Source organism: Poecilia reticulata, linkage group LG14 (assembly GCF_000633615.1).
Source record: "Poecilia reticulata strain Guanapo linkage group LG14, Guppy_female_1.0+MT, whole genome shotgun sequence".
Classification (NCBI taxonomy): Eukaryota; Metazoa; Chordata; class Actinopteri; order Cyprinodontiformes; family Poeciliidae; genus Poecilia; species Poecilia reticulata.
The window spans coordinates 5,012,392-5,028,559 of NC_024344.1; the positions used below are offsets into that span (position 1 = coordinate 5,012,392).

Genomic DNA, 16,168 nt, shown 5'->3' on the forward strand with positions numbered 1-16,168 from the left:
GTGTAACCTCACTGGAGAATTGATGCTAACATTTATCATCGAACTGGACATGTCACCCATCCATATCAGGGCAAAAACATAGACACACAGGAGAAACAACAGTGCAAACGCATGCTCATAGCTTAGCAATTAAAATAAAGCCAATCTACCCAAGTTAGGGTGACCGAATGCCCTCCGCTCCCCAGAAATGTCCACTTTTCATGTTCTATCCAGGACATTCAGGGAGATTCATTCATTAATGGAAATGTCTGGATTTTCGTAGTATTTCAGGGGCTTCAGTTCCTAAATTAGCTTGTGCGATACATGGAACACAGCAGCCTTTCTTTTATTTGTGGTTAGATGTTATCCGTTCATAGACAGAGCAGGCAGTGGACTGCCAGCGCTGCAGCTGATGTTTATAAAGCCCAACGACGGTGAAGTGCATGACATGCAAAGATCTCGTAGGTCACATGGACACAAAACTATTAAAAGGCTGTGCAAAGGGAGAGTTCATCTATTAAATTGACTGAGGAAGATGATTTTTAAAATGTATTTCTGAGGCTGCTGCTCTTTTGTTTTTAATTGTTACATTTTGGCCAGGTTGATCTAAAAAGTGAGCTACAGGATAATTTTCTAATCTACAGAAGACCAATAACACGGACGCACCAATATGAAGAATCAATATTGGCATCTGATGTCAACATTTAACATTATCATATAAATTATATATATTTCCACACACTTTTGACACTGTGTAAAAGCAACCACACCACCTACATTGCTTCTCTATCTCAGTTAAACTTTCCATAATCCTGGGCTGCATCACTATCACCATCACATGACCAAACAAATACCACATGGCTATTCCCCTTCCCTCCTAAAACACATACCGAAATACTAAGAACATAGAAATAAACATCTGTTGTTCATATTGACCTAGTTTTACTGATTGGATATTTATATTAGATTTGAGTCAAAGATTGAAAGAAATTAAGTGTATTGAGATATTTTCCTTGACTTTGTATAAAGACATTTTTTTAAAATTTGGAAACATAAGAAATTTCTCTGTTATGAGATCAAACTGTAACCTTTAGATCAGTGTAAGCCCTGCTAACCAATAACAACTTGAGTCCCTAAGCACGTTTCTTTCTGTGCAAACTAATTCCAGTGCACCACAAACTTCTTTTTCCATTAAACACATTTTAGTCATCAGTCTGGTCCCAACCTATCTGCTGCTCTGAAAAAATATCAGAAACCTGCATTTCACTTCACAGATGGCACAAATTTCTGGTATTTGATTATGGATATTAATGTATGTCACTTTCTCTAATTTACAGACCATTTTTTATTCTTATTAACTAAATAGTACTAAGACACTTAAAACAGATTTTAAACTACAGTTACTTCATGCATTTATTGTTTGTTTTCTATTAATTAGTTTTCATCTTTTAGCTCAATAGCATGTGCAATGAAGAGATTATTTATTTCAGCAGGGGGTTGTTTCTCTTTTCATATTATCCATAACAAGATGGCACTTATATGTCTGCCTGTGGTTCCATCTAATCAGAGAGTCGTCTTGTGCTGCATTACTTCTCGTCAGGTGGCCTGTCCTTCTTTTACACTGTGTCCCACTGCCAAATAACAAGGATTATCAACACATCCAACAATACACTGACATAATTTTTCAAACCCATCCTGTTCTTTATTTATATGAAAGGTTGGAAAGCCAAACACCATCTTAATCCGGTTTAAATATCATTTTCTTTTACCACATGTGTGAGACAGCATGGTCCAGCTTTATCCTCCTTGTACTTTGAAAAACAACACAAAAAAGCTTCCAGTGCTTTTGTAAAGTATGAGTATTCCAAAAAGTCTGGGATTTAGCAAAAAGCAATTACAGTAGACTATTATATCTAGAGATGTCTTATATTACACAGTGGCATTGAGCTGTTCATGCAGAGAAAATGTGCTGCTTGATCCATGTTGCAAAGTAGAATGGGCAAAGATTTCAGTTTCCTTATATGAAGATGGATGAAATACACAATGAACGACTTTCAACTATAATTACAATTGAAGCCAATTCAAGAAAGTGTTAACTGACGTGGCCTGACCACAAATGCGAACCCGACTGTTCACGTTTTTAATGTGCAAAAGGAGATCTGGGCTTACTCTCCATCTGCTTCACATTTATGCTCTTGTCTCCATTGGTCTATTCAAGCTTGAATAAAATGCATTCAAGCTTGAGGTTGTAAAGTGACAAAACCATGAAAAACTTAAAAGGGTATGCAGACTTTTGTAGGATATTTTTAAGTTTTGGTATGTTTTCAATTTAGCTTTTTGTGTTATTGAGCAAATAAAATTGAAAGTGTCTTTGACGTTATAGGCTTAAAGCCCAAGCTATATAAAATTTTCCATGCATGTTCTGTTCTTGGATTTCCTGAAAACAGCTTGTGTGCACCACAGGCTTTCCTTTTTTTCTTTAATTTTTGTTTGATAAAAACTGTTTTTAAATATTTTCTTCAATAATTTCTATACAGTTTTAATGGCTTCAAGGAAGGACTAAAAATATTTACATTTTCCAGATCTAGACATTCTTTCAGATAGCAGTTGTTTTTTTTTATGTGCAAGTAAATACATTTTATTTCTATAGTACCTTTCACTGGTCAGAAAACCACAAAGTGCTTTAAAATAAAAACAAACATTAAAAACACAGACGATAAAGCATAAAAATTAATAAAAGCTGAATACATATAGGCTATTCTGAGTAAATGAGTCTTCAACTTCCTCTGAAAAGAATCAACAAGACTGGACACAGATGGAGGCAAAACATTCCACAACCTGGGGGGCACAGCTCTGAAAGATTTATCTCGTATGGCCTTAAAAGTTTTTGAGGAACCAATAAAAGCCTTTGACTGGAGGATCTCAGACTATGAGAAGAGCTGTAGGGGTCTACTCTAGAAGGTCCGAGATAAAGGCTGAGGCTGGGCCACACAGGGCTCTAAAATGAAATAAAAAAAAAATTGGAATTTCAAAATGTACCAGCAGCCAATGTAAATGGACTGAACTTATATAGCGCTTTTCCAATCATTTTGACCACTCAAAGCGCTTTACACTAGAGTCACATTCACCCATTCACGCTTACACATTTATACACCAATATGCAGCTCGGTAGGTAATTTGGGGTTAAGTGCCTTGCCCAACCTACGACCTTGAACCTACGACCTTCCGATCGCAAGACGACTACCCTACCCACAGAGCCACTTTTCCAGTTTTAAGAGATTAAAACTGGAAAAGTGTACGCCTTCTTTTTTGCAGCAACATTTTGAGCTGTCTGGAGGCAACTGAGGTCTTTCTTATTCAAAATAATAAAAAAGGACTGTCGCTCTGGAGTGCAAGTCACATCAGGGGCACATCAGTCAAAAAATGCACCATGACGAAGAAGAAAAACGTACAAGTTGCATTTATTTAAAAATGTTAATGTGTTCGCTTGCTTTTCAACAAACTGAAATCCAGGGTGGTAGAAAGGCGGGTAGCAGGAACACCAAGAAGGCATTCCTGAAGGTGTACAGTCATTTTTATTCATTTTCTTTGCAACTACCAGTGTGACTTGTAGTACAGACAATATAGTGGATCAAATGAAAGCATGAACGACCGTTGAGAGCAGCCTTGAAGAAATAATGGCTGTAACAAAGGATTTCAGATAGAACGGCGTAAAAGGTGGGGAGGCACTGGAACCAGAGGTAATGAAAGAAAAGCAATCATGAAAAATTTCTTGAACTTTGAATATATGGCAAACTAAACTCAGAACATCTAACTCACACTTTAGTGTCCTGCAGAGGCAAAAATGTTTGAAACTCTACCCAAGAAAGACACCAGTCACAAATCCAATTGAAACCAGTTTCACAGTACTATAAAAATGGGTTATACTGACAAAAATAAAATCTTTGTGTCTAATTTAATGTTTGGTTCCCTCTGTTGTGCCTTGCTGTAAAACATCTAATCTATCCTATTTGCTGAGAAAGCTGATGCACCAAGGTTTTCCATTACACCTGTTTCTCTGATTGAAACGGCACATAAAAAGTACCGCAGTGTCACTGATTTTTATCGTGTGCAATGACAATAACTGCTTACAACACTGCTTAAAAAAATGACAACAAAGGAAAGTTACAGTGGCTCTGTCAATGTGTTGATTAGTTCTAACCTAAAAGAAAGACTGGAAATACCCACACAGAGATATTTGCCAGACTGCTAAACATTGAATGGAGCATTTACCAGTATCAAGGTTTCTAAACCACCAAGAAGATCCTACAGATTAAGAAAATATTAATCATATTAATAACCCCATCTTTATTAATTCAAAAGATTATAAAACAATTTAATGTATTTTCTTTGTTTCCATCCATCCATCCATCCATCCATCCATCCATCCATCCATCCATCCATCCATCCATCCGTCCATCCATCCATCCATCCATCCATCCGTCCATTTTCTTCCGCTTGTCCGGGGTCGGGTCGCGGGGGCAGCAGCTTCAGAAGGGAGGCCCAGACTTCCCTCTCCCCAGCCACTTCTTCCAGCTCCTCCAGGGGAACCCCAAGGCGTTCCCAGGCCAGCTGAGGGACATAGTCCCTCCAGCGTGTCCTGGGTCTTCCCCGAGGCCTCCTCCCGGTGGGACGTGCCCGGAACACCTCACCAAGGAGGCGTCCAGGAGGCATCCTGACCAGATGCCCGAGCCACCTCAACTGGCTCCTCTCGACGTGGAGGAGCAGCGGCTCTACTCTGAGTCCCTCCTGGTTGACCGAGCTTCTCACCCTATCTCTAAGGGAGAGCCCAGCCACCCTGCGGAGGAAACTCATTTCGGCCGCTTGTACCCGTGATCTCGTTCTTTCGGTCATGACCCAAAGCTCATGACCATAGATGAGGGTGGGAAGGTAGATCGACCGGTAAATCGAGAGCTTCGCTTTTGGACTCAGCTCCCTTTTCACCACGACGGACCGGTACAGCGCCCGCTTCACGGCAGATGCTGCCCCAATCCGCCTGTCGATCTCCCGCTCCCTTCTTCCCTCATTCGTGAACAAGATCCCCAGATACTTAAACTCCTCCACTTGAGGCAGGACAACCCCCCTGACCCGGAGAAGGCACTCTACCCTTTTCCGGCTCTACTCTTTTTCTTTTTTTGTAAAAAAAAAAAAAAAGCTTCTAACCATTAGATTTTATTAAGAAATGTGAATGTTATTTATATTCTTAATAATCAGTGGAAAAATCTTTATGTATTTTCCTGGTTCATTTTAGACCTCAATCAAGTAACTGTAACCTTCAGTTGTTTTAAAAATGTTGTACATATAAAGTATGACTTAAAAGATATTTTACTTCATAATTTAACACCTTGAAATTGGCCCCCTTGTTTCTTTAAGAAACTCCTGCTCTTTCTGACACTCCACCTTCAGCAAGTCATCACAACATCGCTCCTCTATTAACCCTTTAAGTTTGGAAGCTTGGAAACTAGCTTTGAGGTGGAGTTTTGTCGTAAGCGGCACTTGGCTCCACCAGGCGTTTTGCACAGCTGAATGGTTGCCATGAGAGTTAAAGGATTTCTCAAACATGCAAGAAAGAATCAAGGCGACTCTCTGAGTATGTTTTTGATAAGGGAATAACATCATAATGTGATGTGAAGCTCAAAAAAGTTGATTCTACATAATTCTACCCATTTCATAATAAGCAGATTAACACAACTTTACGTCGTGCGTTGCCATTTAGTTTTCTCTACGTTCAACTAAATAAGTTTGGCCCAAAATTTGGGTGGGTGGAGGCCACAACTGTGAACTTCTGATGGAGGACGCCTGGGTTGATGGTGTTGAAGGCCAAGCCTAAGTCCACAAACAGGATCCTGGCTGAGTAGTCGTGGTGCAGGATGAGGTCCCATCATTTGCTGAATTGTTTGGCCTGTGAGGTCCTTCAGATGCTTCAGCACCAGTTGACCACAACAAATCCTTTTCAAAGGATCCTTTGTTTTGTTTTTTTGGCTCTAGTAGCCTCTGTTTGATAGATTGACAGGAAACAAGGCTGTGAGAGAGAAAACATGTGGCATATGTCAACAGGCCAGGATTCAAACCTGTAACGGCCCGCTTCAAGGATGGAGGCTTTTGTACATGCATTACCCCCTTCATCACCGCCCCAAGAGGTGTTCAACGCCTGACTGAAGTTTCTCAGGCGTGAGTGGAAGATGGCATTAGGTCATGAAGCTTTCCTGGTGTTCTGACCATGAAAGAGCCTGTTTGCTTCCAGTTTCATTTGATTAAAATTTTAAATAACTGTGGTAAGAACTCTTAGCTGTTACTGTGTCCACCATTAGCCAAACCATGCACAGTAATACACACTGAATATGTGTTTTAGAGGGAATTTTTGTGTGAGACTCCTCTTTGACTTGAATAACAGTTTTTTTTATTTTTATTTTGTTTTTATTCTTTAGTGCTTTAGAAATAGGAGTGACTGAAAACACTAAAAAAGTAACGACTGTTTAATGTCTGAACTGTACCTAGCTGAAAAGGGTAAGCTTGTACAGCCATATTTTATTGCCCATCATAAAAGGGGCACTTTTAAGAGCTTTTTATTGTTTTTGTTTTTTTTCAGAAGGCGGCACTTGTCCTAAAAAAAATTTAAAAACCACTGATTTGGAAGATTGGAGTGCTGCAGGCGAGGGAGAATGCTGCTGCCAGGACAGAAACTCAAACAGAGAGTTACATCACATGGTAGCAAGAATAAATGCAACAACAGGGCATGAACTGGAAAAGAGACAAATGGGACTATGACAAACATGTTTTTCAGGGAATGCTAATTTATTCAATTATTTTGTAACAAATTTTAAGAAGTTTGATTTCTTGGATGTTGGTACACCACAAGATGTCAGGCTGTTTCTAGCTCTTTCAGCCACTCCAATCTAAATATAGCATGAGGGATGTGCAGTAAAAGTCGTGGTTGATGGGCAACGGGATGTGTAACAACTACATTACCACCCATTGTAAATCTGTTTTTTATTAAACAGTTACTTATTAGAAAAATCAGGTAGTTTATTTAAGACCTGTGTTGAATTTTATTTGTTTTATTTTACTGACTCAAATATGAATAGGTCACTAAAATAAATCATGATTCAAAAGAAGCAGAAAGAAGTATAGACTTATATTGGCTATTAGACATATTTGAAATACAGGAGAAGTGCACAAAAAACATCAGCTTAATCAATGCTACATTTTCAAATTTCTTTTAAATGCAGAAAGAGATTTAGATCGTTTTATCTCAACTTTAACTGAAATTCGTCATTGTCATTCTGAATCTAAATCTTTTGAATATCTCAGGGGATTTTAAATTATATTTGCTTTTATTAGAAGTCTTATTTCTTCTACAGTTTCTAGCAATTCACTTTTAAAGCGTAGAACTTTATGGAGAAAATTCAGATGAAAGTGTTTACTTTTTTGTCTCATTACAATAGGTTTTGATTAATCTATGCAAAATTCCCCTTAAAATTGAGCTGCTATAAATCACATTAAAAACCCTTACCTTGAGTAGCAAAATACTCAGTTAACGCCTTGTCATAAACATTTACTTCTTTTATTAACTCTCTATAAAACTAAATATAAAGCTGCACAACACTTTATGCGAGGTGAATTATGATCCATTCAGAAGTAAAAAAATCTTAAGAAGGCTCATCAGAGTTTGTAAATTCTCCACCATACATGACATTAATTATTAAAACCCCTTGCAGCCTAAACACTCAGTGCAATACAATAAAAAAATGATTATAAAAAATTAACCAGATTAGATGGAGAATTTTTTTTTTAACGGATTTAAAAATATTCAATTCAATATTCAAAATCAGCAACTTGTTGTTCTTTGATTTGTGTTGCAGGTGATAACATCGGTTTGGCAGACTTCATCGGAGAAACCCTTCAGAACCGACCAGCGATTTCTTCTTTTCTCAATGAATGCTGTAAGTAATTCTCATTATGTTTCAGTTTGTGCTTTCTCTGTGCATCAAGTCAAATATTCATTAGGTGGAAATTCTACAGGAATCTGTAGATCCAGGTTCTGCAGTTTTACCATCTGCATGCAAAATGCCCAGGGCAAGCCTTCTGCTAACCTCCAAATCCCAGTACAGTGCAGCTTGTGAAACAATTAAAGCCTAAAATTCCTCAAAAATAAAGGCAGCACTAACACTAAATGTCGAAATAAAGTCAAATGGTAATTTTTGTTTCACTGTATTTGACCTCAGTGTGACTGACAGCAAGCAGATCCTAATCGCCCCACTTAGCAGCAAGCAGGGGGTGCCTACTCACTGCCCAGGGGAAAAACAAACTCCAGATGGCTGCAGACACATGAAACTAATGTTCTCAATCAAATGACTCATAATTTGTTTATGGTGCTTGTCCCCTCAAACACATCTACTGCCGCTGTCAGCCACTAATACAGACTGCATCAAAAACTACTACTACAAAAAAAACATTGAATCGGAAACCGTATTGATCAAATGCAAGGTGCTATGAAAATGATCTTGTTCAATTTTAAAAGATTGTCTTTCTTTTAACAGAAAAAAACCCTATCTAAATCTTACCTGATTGTTGTCTTTAATGTGTTGAAATATAAGCAAATCTCTCAAATTACTTTTAGTCTCTATGTGCTGCTAGTTTTGCAGGAGTACCCAGAAAGTTGTGACTGCATCCAAACAGACGTCAAGTGTGTGGAGGTCAACCTCGAGGAGGTTCCCCTGGTTTCATCAAATGTCACATGGCTGTAAGTTCAACCCTCTTTAAGAAGGATTTAAGAAGAACTTCTTAAATCCTTCACATTCTGAAGAGAATGATCCGTTTCAGCAACTGAATCTTTGTGAAAAGTTTCTAGATGGATTGACGTCAAAGGGTGCGTTCACACTGCAGCACGAACTGACCCAATGTTTTGGCAATTCCGATTTTTTTGCCGGGGCCGTTCACACTGCCAGTAAATGCGACCTGTATGCGTTCTGCAGTGTAAACGGGCAAACGACCTGAAAGTGTCCCGCATGCGCAGYAGAGGGCGCMATAGCGTCAGCGTTCTCAGTGTTCTGCCAACCGCCATAAAAAGAAGAAGAAGAGCTCAGAGTTTGCGGAAGTAAACATGGAGGCTAACGGTGGAGCTTAGCTTACATATTTGAAGTTATTGTCCAACCGGAGCAGCATATTAACAACTTAATCCTCATTATAGTCCGTCATGATTGTTGTTTTTCTTCCCACCTGCGTGTATCAGGACGCAGAATAGTGAGATTTGTTGAGAATCAGTGATGTTCAGTCCGGATGAATACGACCTGGACGTTATGGTCACATTTGAATCGGATACGTATCGGATATGAGTCACATTCGAAAAAGAATCCGACCTGTGCTGTTCACACTGCCATGAAAAGATCGGCTACAGGTCGCATTATGTCAAAAAAAAATTGGAATTGGGTCACTTCAGACTGCAGTGTGAACTCACCCAAAGAGACCCATTTTTATTTTCTGTTGCTTTGCTCAAAGTGTTGAAACTGACACAGATTTAGAAATGCAAAATATACGAGACTCTTTCCTCCTCACAGAAAGTCTCTGTACCCTATTTTCATTTCATAAAACCAATTTTCTTATTAGTCAAAGATAACCTGAGTAAATTGAAACATTTTCAAATAAATGTGTTTTTATGAATACAAAAAAGTTTTCCAGAATTGCTTGGTAACATAAAACCTCAGTAAACTAAATACATAGTTGTGATATATTTTGTGGGGAAAACCGCCAACAATCTGTTCTTTAAAATAAAGTGTTAACTGCTTTAGAGCTCTAAATATAATTTCGACCAAATGTTCTGTTTTGCTCACCGTTTCTGCATTTTCCGCCGCACTATAAAATGAGATACATTTGATTTCTTAAATTATTCCTTCTTTTCCACCAAGTGGATGCTCAAAAATGGAGGTCATTTTTCTAAAGGACTTTACCATCTTCTTCTTAAGCGTAATTAATTTAAAGATCATTTTAAAATGAAAGATTTAGAGGTTAGGCTGGTTTTGTTATTGCAAGGGAAAATGATTATTTGTTTATGTGTTAGTAAATAAAATTTGTAGTATAATTCTATTAATCTTCCCAATGACAAACTGGATGCTGCTATGCCTTTCTTTTCTCTCAGACATTCGTGTCTGAGAGAAAATGTCTGCCAAGTGCCGTTTGTCCCTCAGACTGTCATTGGCTGAGTCGGTGTCCTGTGAGGTGAATGAACTTTGAACAAATGAGCAGCCATCAGAATGAGTCACCTCAACATGTACTGAGTGCACAGTTATTAGGCCATTTGTTTTTTTTGGGGGGATTAATTTTATCACTGAAAACTACAGAGCTCAAAGCCAACACAAAATTTTAAGAAACCTCCGACCTAGTAATGTAAGAATGTAAGAGAAAGGTTTTGGCTTATCTAGGAGAATATAAAATGTAATATTTCCTTTAATGTTATGCAGTGAAGTATTTTGATGCATGTGCTGCATAAAAAACATGTTTTTTTTTTGTTCCCTCTACCAGTCCTTGAGGTGAGTGTTTTCTAAAAACTAGCGGTGGATTTGAGAATAGGCTTTGAGTCTGCCTTCAATCTGAAAAGGTTAAACCAGCTCATATTTAATAATAATGGCTCATACCAGCTGCCCATCTGATCCATTTGTGAACCCTTTCATCAAGGCTCTCATCTCATCTGTATGCTTTGAAAAATCTGTTCTAAAATATTTCTTGGCTTGGCCTTGACATTTTAACTTATGTTTCTTGTTCAGCAGTGATTGAATTTGAGCCCTCTTCTCCCTGTCCACGCCTACGAGCACTCAGGAGTCTTTAAAGGATGTTTTTCAACTTTGGACTTTTCAGACTCTGTGAAATTAATTTCAGTTTAATCAACAGTTGTTGTGCAAAGAACTGCACATTTAAAATGACCAAATTTGACAGAAACAAATGAAAGAAAGACACGACAAAATCTGTCTGGCAGCCAGTGTAAGAATGCTGTTATGGGGAATATGCGGTCTTGCTTGCATGTGCCAGTTAGTAACAGTGCTGCTCAAAGCCTGAAACTAATGAATTTATGTTGGCTGCTTTAGTTGTGCAAGTAACTTCAGATGGAAAAACTAGATTTGATTAGAGCATTTATGAGTTAAAAATCACTTCAAAGCCCACACATTCTTTTTTTTAATACATTAATAAAATGCAAAAATCATAAAGGTTACATGGACCAAACACAAAAATTTATTTTTCCTGAGAAACAGACGTCAACTTGTCATAAACGCCTTGATACAGATAGTTCCACTTGTGCTACAGCTTCCCTCATTTCACAACTACATATGAGCTGACATAATTAATATATTAATGATAAATTGATCTCATATTGCGTAACGCGCGGTATGGTTTCTGGTCTGTAAAATGCGCTTCATRAAGTTTACTTTATTCACCACTGTGTCTATTTTTGTTAATAATTGAACCGATGAATATATCACCTTCCACCATCTGGAAATTGTCCCRAAGGAGGAGCCAGACCTGTGGAGCTCTCCGCTTAAAGAGATAATAATGAATCTGTATAAACTTGTGATTTGAACAAGAGTAAAAAAAAAATAAATCTTTGACACATTTTTACTCTCATTTTTCTGGCAYTKAGCAAAGAGAAATTATTTTGGTGATTCTAACTGACTTAAAACAAGAAAAGTCTTGTCTGATTTAAATTCAGACAATGAGTTAAAAAAGGATGTTTGCATCATTTCATTTGCATAAACTATAWKTATTAATAGTTTTCAAAAGAAAATGAAAATGAATAAAAATAGAGATGCAATATTTTACCCCCCAACAGATTTGAAGCGTAATATTGTCATGAGTAACTGTAATGMATTGTGGTAGCTTTTGCTTTGCGATTACATTAAATAATACTGTTACATTTTACTTGTTCCTCCYCAACCCTTATTAAAAATAAGCTAAGAATGTTTTACAGATTGTAGTTTTTATCTGAAATACTTGAAAAAGTGATCCAGAAAGAATYTCTKAAGAATCTACAAAACATTTAGTGGTTAACGTTTGAAATTGCAGCGACTGTGTGGGGGAAGTACGGTGGTAAAATTCCTGGTGTAGCTGCAAATCACATGTCTGCTTAGAGTTCGCTTGTTCTCTTTGTGCAGTCACTTTGAATTGCCCTTTGGTGTGTTTCTGTGCAAGGCTGTCTGTTGTGTGATAAACTGGTGACCTCCACTTTTGTTTCCCTCCACTTTTGTCTTATCCACTGAATGCTGGAAATAGCAAAGCCTCGGCATAAAAAAATGGATGGATGGGTCTTAGACTGGCCTACTACTTCCCACATCGTGCCAATCACTATAAAAGGGCTGTTATTTCCCATTCAGTGCCTCACTCTCAGGCTGACCCTCCAGGTTACACTTGGAGTAATGTTAAGCACTGGAACTTCTTCTTGCCATTTACTTTTTATTTCTTCACAAGGTCATTAAAAAGCAACAGAGCCAGAGTTAAACGGGCGCTGAGCTCCAAAATGACCCTCTGCACCTGAATTAACTTTTTATTCCGTAATGAGATCTAAATATTATTTATTAGATTATTTGACAGATAAAGGGCACATAATAGAATTTTACTGCAAAGGTGCCAGAAGGCAACTCTGTAAAAGACCATAATGTAAATAAACAGACCAATTACACTTGTTGCAGTAACACGTCTGTGATCAACTTCACAGTTTGCTACTCTGCCAAAAGAATTACCTAAAAACTCTGTACGTAATTAAAGCCACAACAGAGTGCTGGAAACATGATCGCCAGTGTTTTATCSCGAAATTTACAATGAGCAGTTTTGAGTCAGATTCAGAGCACGTTACCAAGTAATCCAGTGGATCACAGAACAGTACAGTGTGTTRTTGAGATGACAGCAGACTGTGGGTGGGAGAGCTGTTTGAATTTAACTCAAAAGTTCATTAAAAACATTAAAATCATGTAAAATAATCCAATAAAAAAAGCTAATTATTGTATCTCACTATATTTTACAACAGAATACCAGCAGCAGAATATAACTGTTCTGCAGGGTTATTTTGACTAATGTATGTGCAACACGTTACCATACATTCAGAAATAATCTCATGATTGAACATTATATATATATATAGATATTTTGTTGGGGAAAAAAAGCAAGTGATGAAGTTGTTTCAGACTAATGTAAAAGGGCATAAGGGTCTGCAAATAAGAAAAAATAAATGCTAATTCATTTTTTAATCACAGTTCTTTTAGACTGTTGCAATGCAGTTTTATGCTAGGTTGAGTTTTTTGAGSTTTACATCATGTTATAAAGTTATTCCCTCATCAAGGGCAGACTAGGAGTGTTGCCTTGATACTTGGATGCATGCTTGTGAGATCCTTCAATCTCCAGTGGCAGCTAATCGGGGTGCCTAAACGCTTGCTCCCCCTAAACACCGCATATTTTCACAAATCACTATGWGCCAGGAAAATACTTAATACTGCCCCTTTAAAGGTGGGGTTGAATGCATTTTCTAGGCTCATAGTACTAGTTTTGCCTGATACCTTGAACTGTTTTGAACTTTTACAAACTTTTATTATCGAGTCTTTTAATATGACATTTAAAAAGTAAGAAAWATCGATTATTATCTTGGTCAGAACACTCTTCCAAAGAGAAAGAATAAATGTTAGGTGGATGTTAGTAACTAAGCCTCTCATTTTTGCATTTGGTCACCATAGTTTGTTTCAGTTTGTAACTAATATCCTGTCCTACATGATTTAGTAGCATTTTGTTTCCCAGCAGATAACAATKGGTCATTTTTATCAATTGGAATGGTTTTACTTTTGTTTAACCAGAAAAAAAAACCTAATTTCAGATTATAAATCCAATTTACAAGAGTGTTCTGGGCTAGACAGCAGCAGAACAAGATAAACAGCAACATAAATGCTGTTGTCTCGTATTTGATGTGATTTGATCCTAGACTGTGATGCTGAATCACAGAATCATGAATGTTTATAGTCTCTTAGCACCAACAGAACACTTAAATGGGTCCTCAACATTAAAATGTTCCCTCCGCAGTTTGTGCTTCATTCGTCACCTTCCAAGAAAGTATCTTCCTTTTGTTTTATCAGCGTTTAAATTACTAACTGAATTTTCTTTTGTCCTGGTTCATCCAAGGCTAGAGAGAACGTCTGTGAAATCTTCATCTCTTTTCTTACTTGCTTTTTGGCTAAAGAGCACAATACAATCAACCATATTTGAAACGGGTTTGAAATGCTATATGCTGAAAATATTTTAGCTTGACAAGCAAAAAAAAAGAAGGTGTTTTTGTAAGGAAATGCTCTTATTTTCTAGCATTAGAAAATAAGAGTGATTTGCATGATTTGAGGATTTGCCTTTAAACATGGCAGATTAATTGACCTCAGTGAGAAACTGTTGTAGTCATTGTACATAACATAATGTATATTTTCAGGGCTTTTTATTGCTGCTGATGGTGGACATTTTGATCAAGCAAACTTAAAGTCAAATTTGTTTCGATAAACACCAATTTTTCTGGTGACTAGAAATGATCTGCCGCTGACATTTAGTTACTTTCAAAAAGTTTGGCTTTAGCCTTCCCTCTGTGTTTGAGACTGCAGAAGAAAGTATAATGTTCCTTAAATTATTTAATTTCTCAGACAGTAGACATCTTAAAATTTTTAAGTGCTGTAGAGCTCCGGTCGATGTTTCTTCTCCTTTCACAGTGAAAGAAAATCCTTTATAACCATTCCGAATAAAAACGCAGGGGTTGTTTGTGTGGTTACTCAGAGCTCATAATGCTTTACCTTTTTTTTTTTCCAACTCACTGTGCTGTAGGTGTCTCATCCTGCCTAATGTGTTTAGTGTTATTCTGAGATTATTTGGCTTTTATTACAGGTCACTGAGGAGCAACAAGATCCAAATTCTGGACGACTTTGTTTTCTCTGAATACTCTGCACTGGAGAGATTGTGAGTAATTTTATGCCTGCTGCTTCCGTTCCTCACAAACACGTTCCACTTATTGGTTTAATGGATCAGAGTTCAAATTTTTGCCTTTTTAAAAAAAAAAAAAAGGAAACTTAAATGTAATTGAAGGTACGCCATAAAGACGGTAATGGAAAATGTGTCAGGATTAAGTAAAGCTATAATGGTAAAACTATAGTGTAAGATGTGACACAACGACCAAAGATTCATTTGGTCTTAAAAAAAAGTTTTAGCTTTCAAACAAAAATTAAATCAACCTGTTTTAAAATGCACCATCATGTTATAGCTATACGAGTGCTGCAGTTTTAAAATTAAAATAATATTAAATGTGTTGTAGGTATTTTTCTGAACACCTCAAATAAAATTTAAAAGTAGAATTTATTGTATGATAAAAATACAGATTTTTTTTGTTGTTGCTGAGCATTTGTGTATGATTTTATAGACATTTCTTTGCACAACTATATTTGTCTGCAAACTGGCCACACAGATGTTGATGACTGATTTTAATTACTGCGTGTTATGCGTTAGGCTTAAAAAGTCACATTTCCACAGCCTGGCAAGGTTTTCTGAGGCAATTCTTTTCGACTCTGCATTAATACTGGGCCAAATGAGTTTAGCAGGGAAGAACTGTGACACATTAAAAGCTCTAATACGGAGGGCAGGACATTTCAAATTACTCTCAACATATGGGGTGAATTTTTATGAAGGAGGGTGTTAAGCCTTTCTGATGAGTGGAAAACAAGTCAGTCATTTGTTTCAGTCATTTTATGTGCTGGCTTCACATTGTACATCGGAAATACAGTAGATGTTGTTTTTGTTTGCAAAATCACTCATGTTGTATATTACATTGTTTTATGTTGGTAACATTCTTATACATCAGTAAAATCACTCCAAACTCAACAGTGACATTCAGTTGGGATTATAACTGAATCCTGAACTTCTGCTTTGAGCCGCTTGTTTCCAACTTCCATAAATTGTTCCAGAAGTATTTCTGTCTGAATGGATACATTCAGATGGGAATATAGTTCATACTTTTCAAGCCTTACATTACCTATTTTCTGGATTCATGTTTCTAAAACGTGAAAATTAAAATGCAATAGAGATCCCATTTTGAAATACCATTAAATAATCAGAAATATATTCTGCTGCAGACCCTGAAGAAATGGGAAGAACTCGA

The 16,168-nt window shown here is 37.1% G+C and overlaps 1 protein-coding gene across 3 annotated transcripts in view; it reads left to right on the plus strand.

Moving 5' to 3' along the window:
• rxfp2a (relaxin family peptide receptor 2a) overlaps positions 1–16,168 on the plus strand; it is an 87,126-nt gene that overhangs the window by 26,212 nt on the left and 44,746 nt on the right. For all 3 annotated transcript variants that reach the window (XM_017308439.1, XM_008427346.2, XM_008427348.2), the window contains exons 3-5: positions 7,881–7,961; positions 8,656–8,761; positions 14,905–14,976. In XM_017308439.1, the coding sequence (XP_017163928.1) occupies positions 7,881–7,961; positions 8,656–8,761; positions 14,905–14,976 (259 nt within the window). The remainder of the gene's footprint in view (positions 1–7,880; positions 7,962–8,655; positions 8,762–14,904; positions 14,977–16,168) is intronic.